This window comes from Hyperoodon ampullatus (genome assembly GCF_949752795.1).
Source record: "Hyperoodon ampullatus genome assembly, chromosome: 2".
NCBI classification, from domain to species: domain Eukaryota; kingdom Metazoa; phylum Chordata; class Mammalia; order Artiodactyla; family Ziphiidae; genus Hyperoodon; species Hyperoodon ampullatus.
This window is the reverse complement of record NC_136915.1, coordinates 157214947-157241298: the sequence shown is the minus strand read 5'-3', so window position 1 is coordinate 157241298 and position 26352 is coordinate 157214947. Positions and strand designations below refer to the sequence as shown.

At 45.6% G+C, this 26352-nt stretch overlaps 1 protein-coding gene across 1 annotated transcript in view; it reads left to right on the top strand.

Annotated features, from left to right (window-relative positions):
- LOC307067962 (uncharacterized protein C1orf21) overlaps positions 1-13097 on the top strand; it is a 231262-nt gene extending 218165 nt beyond the window's left edge. The window contains exon 6 of the mRNA XM_079725580.1: positions 12294-13097. Within this exon, the coding sequence (XP_079581706.1) occupies positions 12294-12332 (39 nt within the window). The 3' untranslated portion in view covers positions 12333-13097. The remainder of the gene's footprint in view (positions 1-12293) is intronic.
- Positions 13098-26352: the final 13255 nt, after the last annotated feature.

Sequence of the window (26352 nt, the reverse complement as noted above, 5' to 3'; positions counted from 1 at the left end):
GTTACATTCATTATACTTTTCTGTATCTTTTAAATTTCTCAAAATTCAGAGAAGTCTATGAAAAGAGGAATATGTGTATGACAAAATGTCAGGTGGAAAACAAGCAGATTACACAGTGGTCACTGGTGTTGCTCACACCTTCCACTGCATTCGCATATGTACAGTTTGGTGGAAGAAAACCTTCAGGAGGAACTAATACATGGGCACCAAGTCATGCTCTAAGTCACCTGAAGTTCTTCTGGGGTTTCTTTGTGTGGTTTTTTTTTGATTGATTGATTGATGGCTGCATTGGGTCTTCGTTGCGAGCTTTCTCTAGTTGCGGCGAGTGGGGGCTACTCTTCCTTGCGGTACACGGGCTTCTCATTGCGGTGGCTTCTCTTGTTGTGAAGCACAGGCTCTAGGTGCTCAGGTTTCAGTAGTTGTGGCACGCAGGCTTCAGTAGTTGTGGCTCGTGGGCTCTAGAGTGCAGGCTCAGTAGTTGTGGCATCTGGGCTTAGTTGATCCGCAGCATGTGGCATCTTCCTGGACCAGGGCTCGAACCCATGTCCCATGCATTGGCAGGCGGATTCTTAACCACTGCGCTACCAGGGAAGCCCAGTGCTCCTGTTTTAATTTCATTTGAAACCTCTCCCATTTCCAAGGGCTCTGATAGTCATGGCCGCAGATGGAGTTGACCTCTATTCATTGCTGTTCTTATTGGCCAGTTGATCAAATGTGTGACAAGCCTTAATTTAATTGGAGCTTCATAACTTATTAGGCTAAACAGTCCCCACAAATTCAGTTAGTTCTGTTTGCCCAGCTTCTTATATGTCCTCTGGGCCTCCCCCAGTTGTTATCCTCCCAAAGTGTTAATTCCCAGGAAATGTATTAGATTCATCAGGCCAATGGAAACCTCAGGATCCATCATGAGATCCCATGGACCCTGCTCTTTTTAGGGTGCAGCTTGCCCACCTTAGCCATGTCCTGGAAGAGGAAGGAAGCCAAACGGACATGTTCTCCCCAACCATGGGCCCAAGACACCCACTCCTCACTGCTCTCTGGGCCTTTTCTCCCTCATATCTAGCTAGTTCACTCTTCTGTGCCTTCTGCGGGCAGGGACATCCCATCAGTAGCTGCAGTCCTCTCCCTGGCCAAATGCATGTGCTTCCTATTCTGAAAGCAAAGAGGAAGGAAAGGGAAGGTGAGCACTGTGGTCCAGCAAACAGTGTTGCTCCTCTGTGTAGGCAGGAGGGAAAGGAACCAACTTGTCACATTCTCCCCTGTCTGGTAGGCTAGCCCATGGAGCATTAAGAGGGGCAAACCCAGCATTCTCTACTCTCTCCACCTGTGACTGGGTGAGTCAGTCACCATCCATAAGGCCTCGGGGGGTGGGTGGGAGGAGAGGGGATAATGAGAGCCTGCTGGGTTCTCTAATCCAGCAAGAGCGCTGATTCTCATCTGACTGACTGTTCTCAGATAAAAACTATAAGGAAAGGAGGTGTGTTCTTAGTCTCCCCAGACCTCCAGCCATGTTCAAAATAAATTCTAGGGTATAAGCAATTAGTTCAGAACAAAGAGCTCTAACGAGTTTGTCTGGAAGGCACATCTTTGTCAAGAGGCATATGGACTGAAATCCCAGGCCCGCTAAAGCCATTGTCCTGAAGGAAGTGAGTCTTAGAGGAGACCCATGAAGCTTCATGTCCTAGAGGAAGTGAATCCTAGGGGAGACCCATGAGGCTCCAATCCACCAAGTGGGTTCTCCTGGCTTAGGGATGAGGGGGTGGTATTTAAATCTTAACTCTTATACCTGAGAATAGACTAATTTAAGACATCTCTTTGAATTAAGTCCATCAAATGACCTGGAAATCTTCTGCAAAGAATTATGCAAAATTTTATGGTATATCTCTTTATCATTATAAGGAATCAGGTATAACAGGGAAATTTTTTATGAGATAATATCAAGTAAAAGAAATAAAATTTAAAAATTTGTTGTCTATCATAGGATTGAAACTATATAAAAATGACATACATATGGACAGAGATTTAAATGAAACTTGGAAACTTTCTAATTTATTAGCAAGATGGGGTTGTAAGAAAATTTTTAAATTTAATTTTGATTTTGATCGATGGTTTTTTTGTTTATAAGGTAAGAATAATTTTATAAAACAACCTTTTAGAGAAGAACCCTGGCCCCATCTTGAGAGAACTGGCTCTCAAGGTGGAATTTATCTCTGTTGTGTGAGCTCTTAGGAAGAGGGCCCGAACCCGTGACAGAGTTAGCCTCTGAACCTACAGAAGGTAATTGTATTTTCTGTGACAAAAGTGAGCAGAACACAGCCCATGGGCCAAATCTAGCCTGCCAGACAAGAATGGTTTTTATGTGTTTAAATGGTTGGGGGAAACAAAAGGCCAAATAATATTTTCTGACATGTGAAAAATCATGTGAAATTCCAACTTAAGGGTCCACAAATAAAGTTTTGTTGGAACACAGCCATACTCGTTCTTTTACTTTTCTCTGTGGCTGCCTTCATGCTTATAGCTAGAGCTGAGTTGCAACAGAGACCCTTTAGAATGGAAAGCCTAAATTATTTACTCTTTGGCCCTTCACAGAGAAAGTCGCCAACCCTGCTCTAGGACATCAGTTCAATATGGCCCAGAGACATGGGCATCCTGCATTCTGTATCCCTGCTTTTTTTTTTTTTTTTCTTTTCTTTTTTTGGCCTTGCCATGTGGTGGCTTGTGGGATCTTAGTTCCCTGACCAGGGAGCGAACCTGTGCCCTCTACATTGGAAGCACAGAGTCTTAACCACTGGACCACCAAGGAAGTCCCATCCCTGCTTTTCCCTGTCCTCACTCCTGCTCGCCTCCTCGTGGGGAAAGGAGCATCATCGAAGTCATCTGAGTGCCAACATCAGGCAAAGCAGGACCTTGAGAAATAGGTCTCTTGAAGCTTCTAAAATATCCTTTTTAGAAGGATAGAATCAGTAGAATGAGGATTTGGGTATAATAAACACTTCATGGGAGTTTTAAAGCTGTTTAGTCAATACATTCTCTCTTGGAAATGAAAAGGCCAATATACTAGGGTTCTTGTCACTGTGGTTGTTATCGTGGTGATCATTCCTCTACATGGTCAACAAAACAGTCAGAGGCTGCCATACCCCTACTGGTCATTACGAACAGTTCCTTTTTCCAACTGAGATGATAATGCACAAGTCTAATTAGAATAAAGCTAATTAGAAACAGACTTGGCCATTAATGCCTTGATTGATTTTTCTAATGAAATAAGCCAAGGGAGGAGACTTGAACAGCACTGCTAATTATTTTTGCTTTTCTTCGGCATTGCCTCAAAACTTGTTATAAATTGTTGTTGTGCTGTAACGAAAATGCTGCTGAAACACTCCCTGACTGAAGAGGCTCTGACACTTGCAGCCCCGAGGAAGCAGTGGAGGGCGCCTGACTCCTGGCCCACAGCCCTACAGGAGGAGGATTAAACAGCAGCCCCTGGGGGGTGTCCTTCATTTCACTTTTCCACCCTCTTCCCGCCGCCTCCTTGTCCTCTTTGTTCTGGATTCTGGCTGGTGGTTCACAGATGCTCAAGCTGTGGAATGCAGCTCTCGTGCCCCTGTATTCCTGGTTCGACAGAGTTTAAATGTTCAGGCTCCCATAGAAACTTAGGTCCGAGGTTGCTGCTGGATGGTGATACATGGAGGAAAAGTTTTGGGGAAAAAGATGTTAGGTGGGCAGAGAAGCAAGACGGCCCATTAAGTGTCTGTACCAAATACTGTTAGGACAATTGTGTTTCATTAATCAAGATGTTCTTTGGTGCCCAGAAAGCCAGACTGCCCCACAGTGCAGGGTAGAAGGCTACCAAAGAGGCATGACTAAGTCAAGAAACAGACTCACTAAGCCCACAGTTAGGAAGAGAGAGGAGGAAGATGGATCATGTAAAGGAAGCAGACAGGAGGTAGGAGAATCCAAATAATGCACAGGTCAGAAACCTATGGAGCTTCCCAGTCATCCAGAGAGGTTCAGGAGAGGAGGGGGAAGTCTTCATTTGTCAGTTAGCCTGCTGTATGATGAGTATAACAGTGCACACTTCCAGGCAGAAATAAGCCTCATTAAAGCAAACTTCTATGGGCCACACAAGGATTCCATTGAGTGTCAAAAAGACAAAGAGGAGAGGGCAGTTCTCATGGGTTCCCTTACCCTGGTCCTCTCCACCCGGGAGCCCCTTCCCAATAGAGTCTTCTGCTTTATCGGCAAAAAAGAAAAAAAAGACAAAGGGGAATAAGAGACATGTTCTCTTCTGCCCCCTATAGTAAGGGAAGCAAACATTTTGGCTAAAATTACTTTTAAAACGTGGTGGGATGGAAGGATGACTGAGAGGGGAAGAGACCAATTCTCCCTAGAGCTTTCACTTGAAATTATGATGTTGGAACAAGATCGTAAGACTAAGTAGCCACTAAGAGAAGTCTGGGGAGGAGGGAGCATGAGAGAAGAAAGCAATATATGTGGAAATGCAGGATGTACAAGAAGGATCTGCCAGTTTCGGACACAGTGGATGACCGATGCTGTTGTTTTGTTCGTCTTTTATATGTTTTAACTATTTTTTCTTTGGGATAGTAGATGGTTTTTTCCATGCCTAATAAAAGTGCTGCAATGAAAATATTTGTACACTTCTAAGAATTTTATAAAGGTAGAGTTTACATGCCATAAACTTTACTTATTTTATAGGTACAATTCAGTGATTCTTAGTAAACTTACCAAACTGCATGACCATCACCACATCCAGTTTTAGAACATTTTCATCACATCAGTAAGATCCCTGCTGCCAGCTTACAGCCCCCAGGGAATAAATGCATATATGTTTTTAAATATATATTTGGGAGTTTATCATTAATATTGATGTCTATGCTATAATAAGGGTATGAACATTCTCATGACTCATAATACATATTACCAAATTACTTTCCACAGCAGCCATACCACTTTACAAGGCTGCCAGCAGTGTGTGAGAGTTGCAATTCATGGTACACTCCCAAGAATTGGGTATCGCTATTTTTAAATAATATCTAATTGTCTTCATTTGTATTTTTTTTTTTATTACTGAAGCAGACCAGTTTTCTGTCTGCGTGTTTACTGACTTTATTTGTTCTAAATGAATTTCCACTCTGTACCCTTCCCTCTTGTTGAAATCCTCTTACGTTAACTTTTCTTATTGATATGAGCTTCTCATGTAACTTGTCGCTTACACATTGTATGCTGCAGGTATTTTTCCCATTGAGGTTTGCCTTTTTATTTTGTTTTATTCTTTTTCTTTTGGTATGCAAAGTTTCATTTTTACATGATCAAATAGGTTCATCTTTTTATTTTCTACGTGATCTTTTTTATGCCTTTGAGGCTAAGAGTTATTTCCTTCTCCAGAGCTTTGACAGAAGCTCAGTTTTATGTTCTGTTTCGTATTATTATTAAGATTTAGCACATCATTTCTCTTGGAATCTGTCATTTCTGGTGACCCTCTTTGTCAAATACTTAATTCTTACATATCTTAGGCCATATTACCAGGATATCTTATTCTGTACTCGTGATGTTTTTGATGGCTTCACTTTAAAAAGAACATGAGAAAACTGACACACATGCAAGGGAGTAAGACCTAGGTGGAAACCTCATTATTCACAGGTAATGGACCGAAGGATGCTGTCCGTCTGGGAAGACCTAGCCTCTGGTTACAAAGGCCCTGACTGTACCATTCTGTGGGAGTTACAGAGAGGCAGGGTTTGGACTCAGCTGTGAACAATTTCATGAGTAGCTTGGAAAAGTATCTGACATGTTCCAGTCGTAAAGAGAAGGCTCCCCGCCTGTAATATGGTCAGTGGAGGTCTGTTCTACATTAGATGCAAGGTAGGGGAGGAAGACCTCTGGGTCCCTTTCCAACTCCAAAATCTCAGAACTCTCTAGATACTGTTCCTCCTTTTGTTTATTCAACAAATATCTATTGATGATCTAATATGTCACCAGCACTAGTCTAAGTCCTAGGGATGCTGCAGTGCAGAAAACACTTTCTGCCCACTGGATGCATCTACTCAAGGGGGAAGACAGCCAATAAAGGAGCAAAGCAATACATTAATGAGGTCAGGTAATGATAAGTAATATAAATAAAACTGAAACAGAGTAAGAAGTGCTATTGTATATAAGGAGCTCAGGGAAGACAATGAGGTGACATTTGAGCAGAGGTCTAGAAAATGTGAAGTGATGGATGGGGTGAGGGCTGCGGGCAGGAGGAGCCAGCCAGGAAGTTGGAGCAAGGACAAGCATCCAGGCCCTGAGGTGCCAGCTTGTTTGAGGGCCTGAATGTAGATGAGTAATCCAGTGGTGGCCCAATTTCTCACATAGTCAGTTTAGTAACAGTTGGATCTGTTGACCTCGTTTTTCAGTATCATCATAAGAGCTATAATTTATTAAGTACCATGTTCCAAAGCTTTGCTAAACACCTATGTGTATTACTCCTAAGTCTCACAACAGCACTGCAAGTTAGGTCTTATTGTCCCCATTTTACAGATGGGGAAACTGGAGCTCACTGCTTCCTCTCTGGAACTTTCATCTTGTTGTAGTCTACTCCATTGGGGAAATACTCAGTTCACAGCTGACTATTACATGCTTGAGGTGTATGTATTTGGCCGAATGCACACACATCTACAGAGAAGTACTAGAGATTGCTGTGATAAACTCACCCCTGAAACTGGACAGCCAGCCCTAGACTATTTGCCTGCTTAAACTTGAGGAGAAGAAGTACTGTAGGCACTTGGAGGAATAATTCCTTTATTTGAAGTCACTCTTTGAGCTGTTCCTCTTTTCTTTTTTTTTTTCTTTTTTTTTTTCTTTTTTTTTTTTGCGGTATGCGGGCCTCTCACCGTTGTGGCCTCTCCCGTTGAGGAGCGCAGGCTCAGTGGCCATGGCTCATGGGCCTAGCCACTCCGCGGCATGTGGGATCTTCCCAGACCTGGGCACGAACCCGTGTCCCCTGCATCGGCAGGCGGACTCTCAACCACTGCGCCACCAGAGAAGCCCTGAGCTGTTCCTCTTTAAACTAGCAGAATTAGGACAATGTCCTTTCCTTTGCTACACCTTAATATTGCTAATTCTAAGCCTAGACATTTCAACAAACAAAAAATCCTGACCCTAGAACCTTAGAAATGTATGAGTTGACATAAATTTCCAGTTTCCAAGAAAATAATGTAGACAATTGAAGAGGGCGTGGAAACTCTACAGAGTAGGGGTGTGGTCAGGGAAACTGGTAGGCAAAAAGCTCCTTGAGATTTTTTGAGTCTACACCAAAACGCCTCTGTGGTTCTTCATACCACCCTTCCTTGTCAGCGTCATCATGCGTTTCCATTCTTCCCACACATGGGGTCTCGTGGGGACCTGGCTGTCTGTAGCTTTTGGTGTGTCCTTTGCACAAGGGTGAAATTGTGTCTAACAGTCCCTAATGCTGGCTGCATACAGTGTCTTTACAAAGACTTTACAAAGACTTCCCTTTAAGGGGAAAGGGCATGCTTTGGGCTAAGAGAATTGCTGTGTAGCTCCCAAACCCAGCTCACTCCCACTTCCTGCCTTCTGACAGCTGCAGGTTTTAAGGTTCTCTTTTTAGCATAGTTCTTTAAAAATTTCAATGAGACGTGAAGTCATATTATAGAAACAAGCTCCCTATCTGGCCCAGTAGAGCCTGTGTGCAGGTGGGGCCCTTGTGATGCTGAGATGGGGCTCCTTCAGTACGTTTTCTTGGGCTCCCCTTAAAATGACACTGGCCATATGGGAGCTCTTACTCTCCTTGTTTTTGATTTCCAAGTTTTCTGTTCATAAAATAATTGCTTCTCAGAGCTGCTGACAGGTGATAATAACAAAAATAAAACTGATTTGAATTTAGTTATCAACTCACTACAGTCATAACAAAAGAGGCAAGGATTAGCCCTGTGTTCTGGGCTTCTCTGAGGTTTGCCCACAAGTAACAGGGCGCAGGACTCCTACCTACTTTGCAGGGTTGGTGTGAATAACCAATGAAATAGTGTCTGCAAAGCAGCTGATGCAATTTTCCTTCTCTTTCTCATAGTAATTATAATAATTTCAGAGGAGCAAATGCTTGAGAAATGAAAGTTGCAGTTTGGGTTGACACAGAGGGTTTATAAGAGATTTGTCCCTCAAAAGAGGGCACTTTCCTTTTTTTATTGAATGATAGATTCTTTCAATTCTATAGTGCTTGACAATTTTCAAAAGTTTCACACACATGATTTCATATAATCCCATCATAACCCTTTTTTCCATACCCCTCAAAAGAGGCCACTTTCTTATGGTAACAGTAAACTTGGAGGGTCTGAACTGATCCTTCTGTTTAACCCTATAATTCATTTACAGAGTTGGAGACACCGCTTTATCACTGAGTACACCAGTTCACGTGTGTGTCTGTCTGTCTGTCACTGCATCCAAGTTCTTCCTTGTGGATAAGATGCCCTCCGAACCCCACATTGACCACCTAGGCCTTTGCTTTGATTGAGGCTTCTTAAGAAGGGAAGGGATTAAGGTGTCTGCCATAGAAGCTTTATTTGAGCACATGGGGTTCTGACCCGTCTGGGGTGCAAGGCTGAGGTGGAAGGAAGAGCTCCCTGACACCTGGCAGAGTACAATTTGTGACGACAATTCTCACCCACCCAACCGCCGTAAGGAAGGTGGTCCCTATTCTCCTGCCAGGGCCTGGACAAACAGGGGGTTTAATAGCAGTAGTAGTAATAAGAGCAGCAGCTAATATTTATTGACCACCTGCTAGAAACGGTATTTTTCCCATGTAATCCTGATGACAACCCTACGAAACAGAGACCGTGATTATCCCCAGGAAACCAAAGCCCGAAGATTTTCCCAGTGTCTCACAACAGTGTGTGTGTCCACACAGACACTGGAGAAGTCCTCTCCTTCCCTAACGTAAACTCCATGAGCCCACCTTTCCCCTCCAGCCAGACGCTCAGAGGCCACTCGCAGGTCTACTGTCTGAGCCCCATGAGTTGAGGATACGTGGAGAGCATCATCTGATATATTTCTGATAGGTTTGGATGTGTCCTGTTGCCCACAGTGGAGAATAAACTCCCAACGGTCAGGGTCCACGAGGGTCTCCTTTCTAGCTCTCCATCATGTGGCTCAGGGAGTGTCTCCTGGGTGGTCTGGGCCAAGGCAACAGCTGGCATCTGCTTGGACACTGTCACCAGGGAGGTGTCATTGGGGACACACTTCTCTTGTCAGGAAGATTGGTCACCCAGCTTCCCTGCCCAGGAGACTTCTTCTTGCAGCAAGTAAAACAAGCCTGGAGATGACACCGGGCTCAAAAACTCTGCAAGGAGCAGGGGTGAGAGTTGGCAATGTGATAGTAGAAGAAACCAAAATTTGCTAATTGGTGAATCGTTCAAAGAGAACAAGCAATCTGGGGCCGGTTAGCATGGGAACAGGCCACGCTCGTGCTTTTGCAGGCCCCAAAGACTTCTTGGTGTGGCAGCACTTTTTTATTTGTCAAACACACGTGTACACACATACACGTATAAAATTATGTGCCAGGCCCGATTTAATCACTTTACTACTATTAACTCACTTAATCTTCAGCAACCACATGAAGTTAGTACTGTTGTTATCTTCGTCTTACAGATGGGGAAAGTGAGACACAGAGAGGTAACTTGATCAAAATCCCAGAGCTAGTGAGTCACAGAGCCAGGATGACTGCCCAGCCAGGTGGTACCGTCATGCATTAAAATGACGCTGAAATATTAGGAGAATGTGAGCTACTTCCAATATACAGATATTGTGACAAAGAAACATACATTTGAGAAATAGTTGTATGCAGAATTATTATTTTCTTTATGTTTTAGATACTTTTAGTAATAAGTCCCAGTTATAAAGAAAATTTTACTTTTAAAGGAACTTTCCCCCCAGAATTGAAACATGTAGTGTGTATTTAAAAAGAAAGAAGTCAGGGGGCTTCCCTGGTGGTGCAGTGGTTGAGAGTCCGCCTGCCGATGCAGGGGACATGGGTTCGTGCCCCGGTCCGGGAAGATCCCACATGGCGCGGAGCAGCTGGGCCCGTGAGCCATGGCCGCTGAGCCTGCACATCCGGAGCCTGTGCTCCTCAACGGGAGAGGCCACAACAGTGAGAGGCCCGTGTACTGCAAAAAAAAAAAAAAAAAAAGAAAGAAAAATGAAAGAAGTCAGCCCCCTCCCCTTCCACTGCTGCTGAGCTAGCTGTTTTTGCTCCTGCCCATAGCCATGGTCAAGCCTACTCTCCACATGTTTCTCCCGCCCTTGTCTAGGTCATGGGGAGGCTTGGATGCCAAGCACTTTAGACAGTCAGGACATGGCTCTGACTTCTGTTGGAAAGAAGACATGGACTGTGATCACTCATGTAAAACCCTAAAGTATTAACATGGGATGTTTGCAGAGACCAAACTCCAACTACCACCTATGCTGTCTAGTCAGAAAGTTAAAGATATGTGCATGGCATGCCAAAGATTGGATGTCGGGTAAAAGCTTTATGACTTCGGAAAACTTCTGGGCCTCTCTGGGCTTTGTTTTTCTCATCTGAGGAATGGGAGACACAACAGTACATAAGACATAGGGCTGTGGTGGCAGAATCAGCAATACTTGAAAAGTGCTAAGCACAGTACCCAACATGGAGAGAGCATTCGGCAAACTTGAGCACCGTGGGATGTTACCTGTTCACACTTGTGTGATCCAGGGGTAGAGGGCTCAGTCCAGTTGAGCCACTATGATTGTCACTCCAGGAAATTTGAAACAACAAACAGACACAGAGACTGGAAGTCACTGGAACTAGAGCCCATTAACAGCCACTCTCAGGAGGTAAGGTCCATGTTGTTCCCACATCTGTCCTTCCCAACCTTGGTTACTGAGCCTTCACTTCTTTGGGATACTTTTGTATCTTTCCAATACATTCCTCTTTTTTTTTTTCTTTAAAAAAAAAAAAAAGAAAGTAGTCAAAGGATATAAATAGTATGAGTATAAAAAGTATACGTGACTTTACACAAAGCCTTTATCTGTGACACTGTGACACAGGCAGGACAGGGACTTGTTTCTGTGCTCTCTGTGAGAGACTACAGACCAAGGAGCCATGTGCTTTGACCAAGACAGCCCAGTGATGTCAGACGTGGAGCTTAAATCCCAGGCCTAACTGTGCCTTCATAGAGTATATAACCTGCTGGAGAGAGGATGAACTATGTTCAAAAGTAACGGCTGGATGTAGTTCTTAAGCCCTCAAGTAACCTGTTTTGTTAGGGAATGCACTAAAAGCATTTTTGCCTTCCTTGTGCATCCCACACATACCAAACATAGTCCTAGATATGTTATACATATTCAGTGAATCTTTGTTTTTTTTTTTTTTTTTTTTTTTTTTTTTTTTTTTTTTTTTTTTGCGGTACGTGGGCCTCTCACTGTTGTGGCCTCTCCCGTTGCGGAGCACAGGCTCCGGACGCACAGGCTCAGCGGCCATGGCTCACGGGCCCAGCCGCTCCGCGGCATATGGGATCCTCCCAGACCGGGGCACGAACCCGTATCCCCTGCATCAGCAGGCGGACTCTCAACCACTGCGCCACCAGGGAGGCCCTGAATCTTTGTTTTTTTTAATCCCTGTTTTAACTTAGATTGGATTAAGGGACTTCCCTGGTGGTCCAGTGGTTAAGACTCTGCACTTCCACTGCAGGGGGCGTGGGTTTGATCCCTGGTCGGAGAACTAAGATCCCACATGCCACACAGTGTGGCCAAAAAAAAAAAAAAAAAAAACACCAACACATTAGGGTGGATTAAAGCTAAGACATCCCTAGATCATGCCATCCTCCTCTGTAAAAGTGTAAGTTCTGGGCTTGGAGATATAGCTGTGGAGTGTGAACAGCCCGAGCAGAAAGGGACTCATTCACTGTTCATTTTGGTTTCTCCTGTTCATGACGAATTGGTCTCCTGAATGGATCACCCCTTTGGTAATTACTTGGTGAAAGGCTGAGTCTTTCCTGTGCCTAGTATAATATAAGTTCTTACCAATACAAAATAAGGGCTTATTGGGGGCTTGGTAAAACTTCCATGCTATGAGGTATATACAGTTTATGAATCAGCCAACACGTATTTATGACTTACCTACCTGGTGCTCAGTAGTCAATGACGGAGCCTGGCTCCTGTTGCAGGGAGACATATACTGAGAGAAAACCGATTGCAAGTAACTATCTCAAGCCTTGCTTTGGATTCTCAGTCACATCTTATTCTTTTCTTTTCCTCTCAAGGGTCGAGATTACTGTTCGGAAGAAGAAGATATCACATAGCACCAATTCTACCACTCAAACTGGGAGCTACTACTGTGTAAATAGGTTACACCCCACGTTGAAATCTTTGCAAAGGTCGGTTCTCTTCAGCGAACGGCACTATAGCAAAAGAAGATCGTTCCATATCGTATGCCCCATTAAATTACAATGTTTCTTAATGAACTTGCAAAGGAATATTGCTAAAAACAAACAAACAAAAAACTGTTATCGAACTTTCTTTGTTGCTGCTAGTTAAAACTTGTTGCAACTTTTCACTTCTCTCAGTGTCCAGGTCTGCAGCAAAATTCTGCAATTTCACCTTAAAGATACTGTTGGTTTTACAGATGCTCTCCAACCTATTTTCTATAAGATAAGGTAGTGGTGAACTCAGATATCCAACTTCTGTCCTAGACTGGTTCCGCTTCTAAGACACGCACCTCCGTCCCTCTCTCCTCCCCCCTGCCTTCCCCCGAGCAGTCCAGAGCCTTGCTTCTCACTGGCAGTGTTGCGCTTTGGAGATGGGACGGTTGCTATGGCAAAAGCCTTGTTTCTCTGAGAAGAAGACGTAGAGACGCTGTTATCGATTAAAAGCATGTTGTGACCTGACTCCTGAAAGTGACATAGGAGCGAACGGCAGGTGGTTTCATTTCCTGGGTCTCTTAATCAAAGATCAAGCTTGCGGCGTCAGTTTTGCTCCGATGCAGACGGAAGTGTGATCACAATCATTTTGAATCCCTCTTGCCTACTTTTTTTTTTTCTAAGAAAATAAACATTTTACTGTTTTTATGTTTCCTTGTCTTCTCCCATTCATCCAGCTCAGTGTTTTACGATGATCCTGGGTGCGGAAGACGAGCCCTCCTTAGCAATGACGCCTCAGTGGCTCCCTACCCTCCCATTTATAACCCACCAAGCGTTCGCAGTGCTGACAGTGGTCAGAGGAGGTGAGGGGACGTCCCCGGCTTTTTAGGAGGGCCTGAGACCACCCTGTTACCTTTCATCCTGTTAGCAGATAAACCACCCTACTTCCCTTCAAAATGGCACGCGGGCCTTGCCACTTCCTTTCTCTTACTTGCAGCGCTGGATGGTGTGGTGAAAAGCGTTTGCCGACTAGAAAACATAGTACATTGACACTGGTGATGATATTCGGAAATGCGAAAGCCAAAGTCCCGGGCAGTAGCGGGGAACATGAACTGTGGGTTTGGTAGAGTTTATTTTTCCATATTCTACGAAGAGAATGGTCTCTTCTCAAAGACAGAAATAATATTTTTAGCAAATGTTGTCACAAGTAAATAGCAATCAAAAGGAGAAAATAACTTTTGTATTTTTTTAACACGTTCGATAGCTTTGACGCGGGTTCTCTTTGTTACTTTCAGGGGAGGGCACCCTATTCAGTGCCACGCCAGCAGTCCAGGTTTGGGTTTGGCCCACAGAAAGGAACACAGCAAAAGCACTGTGTGTTTCTCTGTTTGCAGGGTTGTGAACGCGAAAGGCCTCAGTATCAGCCACACTGCCACCCTCCGAAGGTGGGTAGTTAATACGCTCTGGGTAGTTGAGAGATCACCTGCCACAGAATAGAATAAGAAGCTTAGCGTGTTCTTGCTGTGAAGATGAGCCTTGACTTGAAAACCCATCCACAGAGCTGGTGGCACCACTAATGTGTTCAGGGGGAGATTCCTTATCTCCTTTTAGACCCGGCACACACCAAAAGTGAGGGGAAGGAAACTCAGTCAGGCACTAGAGAAAATGGACTCAAATGTTAGCAACAAAAGCCCTTCCTTCTCTCAGCCGGCAGCAGCAGCTATTTGGGGGAGCAGCTGTGGTTGTTACATAAATAGAGACGCAGCCAAAATTTCAGGCTTTTTATCCAGCTTCGAGCAGAAAAAACGCAGGGAGAGTTCGAGTCGCCTAGGGTTTTATGTCCCCTCCCTTTCTATGGTTTTTGGCCAAGTGACTAAAATAGTTTTCCCCCAACTGTAAACGAACTGCTAAGCCCCACCTTAAACTTGTGCGCCAGTGACTTGTTCACTGTTCCGAGGGTGACCTTTTCCCGAGATTCCTTGTTCTTATCCAGCAAGAATGAAGCAAACACTAAATGTCTTCCATTTCGCTCCTCTATTTGGTGTCTCAGATAGTGTCTTCCCAGAAAATCACCACCTTCCACGTAGAGATGAAACAGGCTCACATCATTTTTCTTACGGTCATGTTTAACATTTTGACACGATACACGTGTACACAGAACCTCGTGTCTCTGGGGGATCTGATTTTTGAGGGTTTCATGAAACCCGAAGTGTTGTGCCTGTGAGCCAGTGGCTTTTTACCTGGAGTTCTGTCTCCCGGGTTTAACACGGGGTACCTCTTTGATGTGCAAAAGTGATGTCATCTGCAGACACATTCGGTGCATCTAGAAACAGATCTGAGAAATGGGGTGACGGAGCCAGTTGGCGTGAAATGCTTGACTATGTTAGCAACGCTCAAAACTGTCTGTTTTCCATTTGTTGGTTTTAATCATAAAATTGTCAAGGGATCTGTGTTTGTACTTTATTTTTTTATGCCTTCTGAAAAGGTCTAATGCAAAAACATTTGCCTTTTTTTACCCCCCCTGTGTATCTGAACATTAAGCCCATTGTCTCAGATACAGTGAAAGAATAATCCAGAAGCTGGTGCTTCTGCTGGCTGTCATCTCTGAGGACTCAGGGAGATGAAGGAAGGAGGGAGGGAAATGGTCTGGCGGATGGAGGTATAGAAAAAGAATGAGAAATGGACCGAGAAGCATTTAGGACAGAGAAGGGCGATGGCTGTGTGCCCGGTGCGATTCAAAATCCAGCTGCTTTAGTGGCCAGTGGGTGGGGCAGACTGTCCGCAAGATTTACAGCTGGATTACACACGCTGTATGGGCTCTGAGTTGTAGAATTGTAAAAGTTCAGCAGTATGCGCGTAGCTTTCTTTTGGTTGGCAGAGATTCAGGATCATGGAGTACTGCTGTCATAATTGAATGCGTGTTTGTTACTGGCAGAGAACCCTGAAAGAGGCTTTTACCTCATGATACCTCCTAGCCCCAGGCTGGAGCGTAGGGTGGTGTTACGGTCTATTTAGGGACAAAGAAGGTACAAAGTCTGGAGACAGAAAACTAGGTCGGCCCTCAGACATCACAGCGGCCACCCACCAGCCTGCTGGGAGACAGGTCTCTCCCCGTCTGCAGTGCCCAGGGTCTGAGACGGAGCTTTGATGCCCTGATTGAGGAGGAGCCTCGGCTCTTTAGTCCTCCGTGCTGGTTGCCAGCCTCCTGCACCTCCATGTCAGGGGCTCATCCAGGGTCAGAAGCAGCCATAGCTGCAACCTGACAGCCCCCGGGAGCAGGTCCTGGGATGATGGCGCCCCCCTTTCGGTCCCAGTTTGAGTTCTCACTTTGTCTCCCTCACAGTCTCGTTGAGACTTATTTTCTCTTAGGGCCACACTCTCCCATAAGCCTGCTAAGAACAGAGATTATACCTCTTATGCAGTTTACCTCAGCAGCCTATGAGGCCCGTTGGCATATTGATTACAAGTCCTGCTTAGACACTGGGCAAGAATTTAAAAGAGCGTTTCCATGTCTACTGGTCTTAGAAAAGAAACTCAGTTAAATATGTCAGTATTATAGGAAGAAAAATTATCAAATTCTTAATCTAGGAGAATACTGACTCTGAATCTTGGACTCCGGGACTCTGATATATTTTTTATGAAAGGCAAAACAATTGGTATCTAAGGCTCTCTCCTTCCTCCTCCCAACTCCCTCATAAAAAAAAGATATCAGATTGTACTCTATAATTTTACATAAAATCTGCCTTGCATGCTTTTCCCCCGGAAGACATGCTCAGAGCTTTATTTCTTTGTACGTCTCAGAAATTAAACTTTTTGCTAAGTTTTGCTTAAAACCCTAGTAGAAGAATAAGGCCTGGTTGGGGAGAGGGAATATATATTTAAGGGCATAATGAAAGGGTGGCTCGAAGCAGGAACATGGCTTCTCAATGTCATGGGTGGATTACTGGACCTCCGCACCTCCACTCCCGGCGCTTGTATAAAGCCAGGTGAGGCAGTCGGCTTCCACCCTGCAATATGTCCCTGCCGTAGACCTTTGGAATTTCATGGATAAGGTCTATGAATTACCTTTTACCAATGAATGGACATGTTTTTCCAAGGGGGAAAAAATGCCCTTGACTTCAGTCACCTTTTTGTATGTCTCTGTAAGAGGGTCGAAAGCTATGGAAGAAAATGAGGATTGTGGGTAAACAGATTTACTTTTGTGACAGACCTTAGGACTCGCTCACTAGCTATGCCATGCTTTTCAGAAGACTCTTGTACCTTATCTGGGATCTAATCTAATCTTGGGGAAAGAGGAAAAGGAACTAACATTTATTTTTTAAATTCACTCTGTGTCAGATACTGTGCTAGGCATTTTTATAATTGTCTTGTCACAATAATCCTGGGAAGTGAATTTATTACCGCCGTGTTCAAGTGGTGTATCTTAAGTGTAGAATTCATATATCCAACATAAATGGCCATGTTGAAAGAAGGAAAGATGTCATTCAAGTGTTTTCCTTTTTTTTTTTATTATTATTACTATGCCCTTTGCAACGCGACACTGTGAAAACAACCCTTTTGGGGGCATCTCCCTTTTCCAGAATCTCTCCTTGGCTCACCACCAGCTTGGTTTCCTCATGGGGAGTGTTTTACTTGGCCTTCCTATATCTGATAAGCTACACACAAACCAGGAGAGGCTAGCAGGGTGTTAGTGCCCAGAAAGGAACGGCTTTGGGATTTTAGGCACATATCTCTTTCCTTGGAATCCTTTCAGCATGTGGAAAAGGAGGTTGGTATCTGCAGTTAGGTATCAGATGTGACCAGAACAGGCTTTTGAGTACTCTGGTTTCTTTCCTGGATCCCAAGGCTTGTTTCATCTCAGGATGCATCTTTTTAAGGTGAAAAGCCTTAACCTCCAGAGAAGTTTAGGAGAATCTGATCTCCAAAGGTGGAGGGAAGGCAATGCCTGTAGCATTAACTTGAAATCCTTTCTTGTGAACTAGGGTTTGACATCTCTTTTTGATCTTTGGACTGGGGCCTCTGTATTTTCCAGGCTAGTTTAAACATTGAAACTAGATGTGAATCTCTTTCAAGACCTTAAATGTTTTAGATAGTCAGGTAGTGACTTGGTTAGGCATTTAACTAATTTGTTCCAAGGTCAGAAGAGCCCAAGAATTCCCCAGAGTTCCTCTCTTTGTTTCTAAAGGCACAACCTCTAAAGAAGATGACTCATGTCTCCATGGCAACTGTTAAAGGTGCTGCCTAGAGGGGACCCGCCTCTGCCCTCACTTATTTAGCTTGAAAGAATCAAAAGAATTTCCTGTGTCAAGGGGGTGCTATGTCCAGTTTTCTTATGAAAACTGTTACCAAGATTCCTGCCTCTTTCTAACATGGTAGCTGTCAAATTCCTTCAAGATGGTGTAGGAAATGGCTCTTATCTCTTGGAAGCCAGAGAAATTGCTTTAATTCACCAAGACTCACCCCTAAACCAAAGGCCCTATTCTAATACTGTCTTCCCTCTCTATTCTGAATTCTCCCTTCTTTCCTTTCCAGGGGTTGTTTTTAGCCCAAGGCTTTGCATCTGATTGAATAAGACTTAGAGGCAGTAAAAAGAACGCCGTGAACTCAGCCAGAACTGCCTTAGGGTCCCTAGGGTTGAGAATAGCTCTAGAACCCCGGGGACCCCTGGGCTTAGCCCCAGAAGTGATAGAACAGCCCCTGGTTTCTGGCATTTCAGTCCAGATCTTCAGGGACTGTTCTCCCTTGACAGTCAAGTGAGCAAGGGAAGTTTCGCAGTAGATTGCAAGCCAGCTTTTCTGTATCTATTTTCCTAGAGCAGAACAAGGCAGCTGCCTTATAGGACTCTAAATTTGGATCAATTTCCTAACACACACACACACACCCCACAGAAAGATACATGGAGAAAAAATATGTAACTACTTTATCATTGAAGTACTTCAAGGAAGAGCTGCATTTTGCCGTATTGTAATCTCTAAGATAATGTCTAGGAAAGCATTAGTGTAATTATAATAATACCAAACTAGGAAAAGCTAGTGATCACTCTCACGAAAGTTTGAGTTAGACTCGAATAGGAGGATGAAGTTCTGCTGGTCATCTGGTCTTGTGCCCTCTCCAGGCCAAGATGCCTGCCACTAGCATCTTTCACTCACCTGGGCTTTAACCTGGACTCTGGCAGCCTTTCCCAGCTCCAGGCACATATAGGACCCATCCCTCAGGACACGTGCCAGGTCTAGCTGTATACCCCAGCATTTCTCACACACTCTCCCACTCAGCCAGTATGTCCCTGACTGTGGCACTTCAGCAGCTCCACTGGGACACTGGGACACCAGCGACTGGGGTTGGGGCCCCTTCGTCTAGGTTGGCCCAGATGTAACATTTTTAGCATTGCCTCTTCCATGTCGGGGACTCATTTATTCGACAGATTATATGGAGCACCTAGTATACTCCAGGCACTGAGCTAATCCCCAGCAATACACGGTTGACCCAAGCCCAGCTCCCGCCCTCAAGGAGCCCACCATTAGTGGGGAGGACAGTGTGGGAAGTGCCACTGTAGGGAATTACTGGGTGCCGTGGGAGGCTCTCAGAGGGACAGCCACCCAGCTTTGGAAATCGGGGGCTTCCTAAAAGAGGGGACATCAAAGCTCAAGTTTGTCAGAGGCCTGAGGGAGAGCATTGCAAAGGGCCTTCCAGGCTGAGGGGACAGCATGGGACTCGGCCAAAGGAGGGACAGCGTGGGTTGTCAGGGCCTGTGTGCAGAGAAGCAGCTGGAGCTGGGAGTTGAGGAGGGAGAAGAGAGGGATGTGGCCAGGGCAATCAGTGACCCCGCCCAGGGGGCATAAAGAGAGCTGTCGGTGATGCTCTGCCCGCTCTGAAGCCCACTGCCGAGGCCACCCAGAGACGTAAGTGTGATCCCCATCAGGACCAGAATTTCCCTCCTCGCTGTGGAGGTACACAGTTTCTTGCTGAGATGATTTATTCCTGTGTATCCTCCACCCCTGCCCCAGCCCCTTGTCCTCTCCCCCAGAGCTGTTTAATTTCAAGAGCTTTAACCTGGGCTGGATTTAGAGACATACAGGGGACAGCTCCGGGTCACCCTGACCTGGCTGTAGAACCGCCAAGGCTAAAAACACCTCTTGGGAACAGGCCGGCCTAGACCCCGGGATGAGGGTGCACCCTAAGATAAATACACGGGAAGCCGCCTAGGGCTTCCCAACTCGGGGTGTGAGGTCTTTGTTCATTCTACCGAAGGGCGGCCTCCCTTGGACAGCCTTTCCCCGGGTTGGGTCATAGCTGGTGGCCGAGCCTCTGCTGTGTCTGCAGTGTGCACCTGTGTCCTGCCAAAGAAAGGGGAATTAAAAAACGAAAACAAAAAAGCACAGACGGATTGTGTGCACATGGAAAATACCCGCAAGCCTAGACAGCTGCCGTGAGCCTCGTGGGGACGGGGAGGCCCCTGGAGCCCTGCGCTCTTCGGGAGTGACTCAGGGAAGGCTCAGAGACAGCAGACAGAGTCTCTCTGTGCAGACAGCTCGTGGTGCCTTTTAGGTTTTCCAAAGAACCTATTCAGAGCCCAGAGCATTGGGTTTCTCTTCCCTTTGCCCCCAGACAAATAACTTTATAAGGAGAAGAAAAAGAATTAGATGAATCAAAATACCAGCTGTGAGGCGCAGCATGGTTGCTAGAAACTCAAGAAAAGGCCACAATAGGTAACATAATTTCCTTGAGAAGTTGGAGGCACTGGGGGCTGAAGGCAGTTTTCCTAGCTGAGGGGCTCAGGTCTCCTGACCCCAGAGGGCCCTGAGGATGGCTTGGGGTTCACCTATTTTGCAAGACCTCCACACCTGCCCTCCTGGGTGCAGCCTGGCATATTCACCAGCCTTCTGGACCCTTGGAAAGATTGTCGCTCAAACACCTACTCTTTTCCCAGATATTCCTCTGGCTCCTTACTGAGGAATTTCTAATTCTGTGTCTTGTGGTTCCCACGCGACTATCCCACCAGCCTAGGCGTTTTAATTAGCATTCGGCCTGTAGTAATCACGATGCTGGAAACTGACAGGATATTTGGCCTCAAATACACCTACTTTAAAGAAGGTCCTGGAAGGTCCCCTTGGTCGGGGTGTGGTCATGGAATACGGCCAGGTTTGCCTTAGGGCACCCTCTCCCCATTGTCTGCCGTGGTCCAATTCCCTCTCCATCACCAGGAAGAGATCAAAATGCTTCCCTGCCAGGTGTCAGTGGCTGTGTATTTGCTCTTCCCAAAGGCATCTGTGTTTCATTTAGGATAAGGCTTTACATTCAAGGAAAATCTAGTGGCAGGATCAGGAGACGTCAGCTCTCATTCAGGTCTGGGAGATAATCTTGAGGCATTGCTCTTCTGAGCACCTGCAGAGGCTTCCTCAGGTGGGCGTGGGAGCCCCCGCAGGGAAGCCTGCCCAGCCCTCCACATGCACATGAATTCTGTAAAGTGGTGGGTGCCCATCTGTTTGGACCACACGTGCCTGTCAGCAAAAACCTTGTGAGATGCATCCCCCCGTATGTTTATTAATTTAAAGTATATATTCATATACTTCTGTACTAAAACATTAGGCACATTTTTTAAAGCACACAACATAGAAATTTTTTAAAGGGTAAGATACAAAATATTATAGACAGAGGTTCTGGTATTTTCACTCTGAAGCCCTGAGGGTTTGGGTGCCCCCTGTATGTGCACAGCCACTTTGGACACCAACCACCATTTCAAGAGCAAATCCTCACACCTTGATGGCATCCATCCCAAACTACTGTGCTGGCACTTGGCCTGAAGAATAGGAAGGTCTTAAAGCAAAATCCCCAGGAGATTCTAATCTGGGAGACAGGGCAAGCAAACTCTCAAATAGCATAAACTGAAACAATTCAAAACCCCATCCGACAGGAGAGTGGACTCCCTAGGCAGTAGTGGCTATAGGTGCTAAGAAAAGATCAGGTACACTGTACAGAGCCATGGGGTTGCTCATATTCCCTCTCTGGGTCTCCAGAAAAGGACATTTGGCAATATCCCCAGGTCTCTCATGATTGGAATTCTTTGAACCCTCAAAGTTCTTCAGTAGTTCTATTATTCCCCACAGCACCAGTGGGTCCACGTCGCTTGAATATTATTTTTGATTTGACCACCAAGATATGATGATGATTCTGTTTCATTTGAAAAGGGTCTGAGAAAGTATACAGGTCTAATTATATATACATATTTATACATGTGTATTTTTGTTTATTGTTACATTTTGACTTTGGACTTTCTATTAAATAATTTTTAACAGATGACCTGGCTTTGTTCTCTTTTGTGCCTTTCTCTCTCCCTGGATCTCAGGGAAGGGGCTGTTATAAATGTCTGCAAAATATCTTGGGGCCTTCCTGTCCCTCCACTCTTCTGTCTTCTTCCCTACTCTGTGTACATAAGTTCAAGTTCTGTTTTTACAGGAGATGTACTACATCAAGCACCCACTTGGAAAGCCCCCAACCTTGTTTTCATTGCCTCCAACTTTCAGGGACAGCCCACTCAGTCCCATCAGCTTCTGCAAGTCCATAAATTCATAGATTTGATGAAGTTGCAAAAAAGAGCAATGACAAAAAATGATGCCATGAGCCTCTCAAATCTCTTGTACACCCCTTTCCCTCCACCACACACACACACACACACACACACACACACACACACACACACACACACACAGTCCTAGATGTGAGACCTTGGACAAGTTACTTAACCTTCCTGAACCTACTTGAAAACAATACTTTTCTCATAGGTTTGATTTGAGGAGATCCCATAGTAATGCTCAGTAAACAACCACCCACTTCCCGAAGGCACTCATTCAGCCAGCTGGCATTTGTTAATTGCACAGTGTATGCCGGGCACTGGGGTCTCCCAAGTAGGGGGTCAGGGATGTGAGGAATTAAGGAATTCCCCTCTCTCCAAAGTCAGATGCAGGGGGAGCAGTATGAAAAATGAGGTATGTGCCTTAGAGTGTCTCTCGTTCCCCACCCTCAAGCTCCATGACTATCTGGCACATTCTGGACGCTGAAAACAATTGATTCTCCCACTACGCTCGCCTTCCAGGATCTACCAGAGAGAAATACACACACACAGAGTCTCAAAGCATGAAGCCAAAAGCAGTTTCTCTTGACTCTGTCTTCCCTGTAGTATCAGCCTGTTCACCTCTGACAGGTTGTCAAACAAGGCAAAAGCCCAAGCTTCTGCCCAGAGGAAACTTGGGACCCAAGCTTGTTCTTTTCAAAATAGTAAGCCTGTTTCTCCCTGCAGAAGCTCGCTTGAAATCACAAGGCCAGCCAAGCTTGAAGGGTTTCCTAACCCCACCTCACTCCCAGCTGCACCCCACATACATACACACATGCTGGTCCCCTGTAGCCCTGATTGGGAACTTTGGGAGCTTACTTTAATCTCAAGCCACAGAGAAGTCAAGCTGCAGAGGAGACCGCAGGACTGCCCCTCGTGTCCGCTCCCCAAGCTCTTGTAAGCAATGTCAGCGTCCAGTCCACTGGTCGTAGCTGGACTGAAGCCTGCACGTGGTCGCCTGGAGTTCTCTTACTTGGAAGCGGGAGTGGCGGGAAGTGACACATGAGTGACGGAGGGAAGAGGAAGATTGATTTGATAAAGCCTCATCAACAAATTGGAGGGAAATGAGTGAAACGAGACCACAAGTGCTCACACTCAGCCTGGCCCAGCAGATGGCTGTAGAGGATGGATGCTTCTCCTCAGTGGTCTCCCGGCCACCATCACCCCTGCCACTGGCACTGCCCACCCACCATTTCCATCCTGAAAGCTCAAAGTCATCTGGTGGGGAACATGAAGTTTTAACTTACTAGATTCACATCATGTTACCCACTCTCTGACAGAATCCAGCTTCCATTGGCCACTGCTCTTAGCCGGGTCCTCACCCTATACTACCCTGCCATGTTTATTTTCCTACTCTGGTTCCTGCTCTCCCCTCAGGAAAATTCTCCCATTTCTCCTTATTAAAGAAAATTGAACTTCCTTTGAGGTCCAGTTAAAACTGACCACTTGTATGAGACCCCGTCTTATGGCTCAAGACATGCCAATCTTTCCTGCCAAAGAACTTCCCTTTCAGCAGAGGCCAGGTGTTGGTGGGGTTAGAAGCCCTGAGAGGCTTGAGCCACAGAGAGTTGTGGTGTAAGACTAGGTCTCCAAGTGTAAGGTGAGGCCTAGAAACCAGGTCAAGTTCAAACACTTACTAAGAGCCGAGTTGCCGGTACTGAGGAAGGGTGAGCCCATGGCAGAGCCCGGAGCAAGCAGGTAGCAGGTCTGAAAGCTGTGATGGTCATGGAGGGAGTATTCAGGGAGAGAGTGGAGCATCTGTGTGCAAGGAGATGTGTAAAATAAATAAGCAACAAGGAGATAATGTACAGCACAGGGAATTATACCTATTATCTTGTAATAACTTATAGTGGAGTATAATCTGCAAAAACACTGAATCACTATGCTGTACACCTGACACCAATACAATGTTGTAAATCAACTATACTTCAAAAGGAAAAGAAAGGAAGGAAGGAAGGAAAGGGAAGGAAGGAAGAAGGAAGGAAGAGAGGGAGGGAGGGAGGAAGGAAGGAAGGTGTGCGCCAAACTATACAAACAATGTTGCAACATTTTTTTTTTGTAGGCTAAAGGAACATCTTTATTACTTTTTTTTTTAGCAACTTTATTGGAGTATAATTGCTTCACAATGGTGTGTTAGTTTCTGCTTTATAACAAAGTGAATCAGTTATACATATACATCTGTTCCCACATCCCTTCCCTCTTGCGTCTCCCTCCCTCCCACCCTCCCTATCCCACCCCTCCAGGCGGTCACAAAGCACCGATCTGATCTCCCTGCAGCATTATTTCTAATGGAAAAACAGAATCGTTCTTAATGCCCATCAAAAAGAGAATGGATATGGGCTTCCCTGGTGGTGCAGTGGTTGAGAGTCCGCCTGCCGATGCAGGGGACGCAGGTTTGTGCCCCGATCCGGGAAGATCCCACATGCCGCAGAGCGGCTGGGCCCGTGAGCCATGGCCGCTGAGCCTGCGCGTCCGGAGCCTGTGCTCCGCAACGGGAGAGGCCACAGCAGTGAGAGGCCCGCGTACCGCAAAAAAAAAAAAAAAAAAAAGAGAGAGAATAGATAAACAGTAAGTTTAGTTAATTTTGTATCAACATGAATAAACCTCAAAAACAGAGCAGTGGGGCCTCCCTGGTGGCGCAGTGGTTGAGAGTCCGCCTGCCGATGCAGGGGATACGGGTTCGTGCCCCGGTCTGGGAGGATCCCATATGCCGCGGAGCGGCTGGGCCCGTGAGCCATGGCTGCTGAGCCTGCGCATCCGGAGCCTGTGCTCCGCAACGGGAGAGGCCACAACAGTGAGAGGCCCGCATACCACAAAAAAAAAAAAAAAAAAAAAAAAAAAAAAAACAGAGCAGTGAGTGGAAAACATGCAGAGGATACAGTATGATGCCACTCATATAAAGTTTGAAAGCTTTCAAAATCACATCATATATTGTGCGTGAATGCCCTACGTGTATAATAACGTGCATAGGAAAACATACATGGGAAAGACAAATACCAATTTCAAGAAAGGGAGTGGGGAGGGAGGACGGGAAGTGGCACAGGGGAGGGTTAACCGTGTTTCAGTCTTTTAAAAAATTAACTGAAGCAGATATGGGGAAATAGGGTGTGTGTTTGGAAAATATTCCCTATACTCTTTTGTGTGTTCAAAAAAAGACCTCATGCCAATGGCCAGCTGCAGCTGGTTTAGACTCAGAGGCTGCCGCCAGCCACGGATGAGACACCAAAGCTTTACAGGAAATGGACATCACTCCTCTCAGAGCTCTGGTAGCTTTGGAAATCTGTGCTTCATCTCATATATAGGTCCTCTTCTCTGGTTTTCCCACACAGAGGGCAGATCGCCTGAAGTCGCACAGCCCCTAGCAGTGAGCTGCGCATAGAACTGGACTGGACAAACTTTTTTTTTTTATTGAAGTATAGTTGATTTACAGTGTCTTAATTTCTGCTGTACAGCAACATGATTCAGTTATACATATATACATTCTTTTTTTTTTTTTTTTTTTTGCGGTACACGGGCCTCTCACTGTTGTGGCCTCTCCCGTTGCGGAGCACAGGCTCCGGACGCTCAGGCTCAGCGGCCATGGCTCACGGGCCCAGCCTCTCCGCGGCATGTGGGATCTTCCCAGACCGGGGCACGAACCCGTGTCCCCTGCATCGGCAGGCGGACTCTCAACCACTGCGCCACCAGGGAAGCCCCATATATACATTCTTTTTCATATTCTTTTCCATTATGGTTTATCACAGGATACTGAATATAGTTCCCTGTACCATGTAGTAGGACCTTGTTGTTTATCCATTCTGTATAAAATAGTTTGCATCTGCTAATCCCAAACTCCCAATCCATCCCTCCCCCATCTCCCTCCCCTTTGGCAACCACAAGTCTATTCTCTAGAGCTGTGAGTCTGTTTCTGTTTCGTAGATAGGTTCGTGTCGTATTTTAGATTCCACGTATAAGTGATACCGTATGGTATTTCGACAAACGTTTTGTGGTCTGATTTCTCTCATCATTTTCTCCCTGAATGAAACCCTATCAATCACTTCATGTAATTCCCATTTGCAAAACACACCCTGTCCACGTGCATCTCCCTCCAGGCTGCTCGGCCCACCTGGGGCCTCACACACGGCCCCTCAGACTTGCCCACGACCGCTTCCCACAAGGCTCAGAAACCGTGGTCTGCAGTCTAGAAAACGTTGAGGAAGAGGTTTAGCAGGTATATGGAGTGACGCTGAGAGAATCCCGCGTGCTGGAGGCAGGAGCTTCCTAAGACTTAGTGAGCTGTTCAGCACATTTCCAAACACCAGAGGAGAGATGCCTGCCAGTGGCTCTCCTTCGAACTTGGTTCCCCCAAGAGTTCTA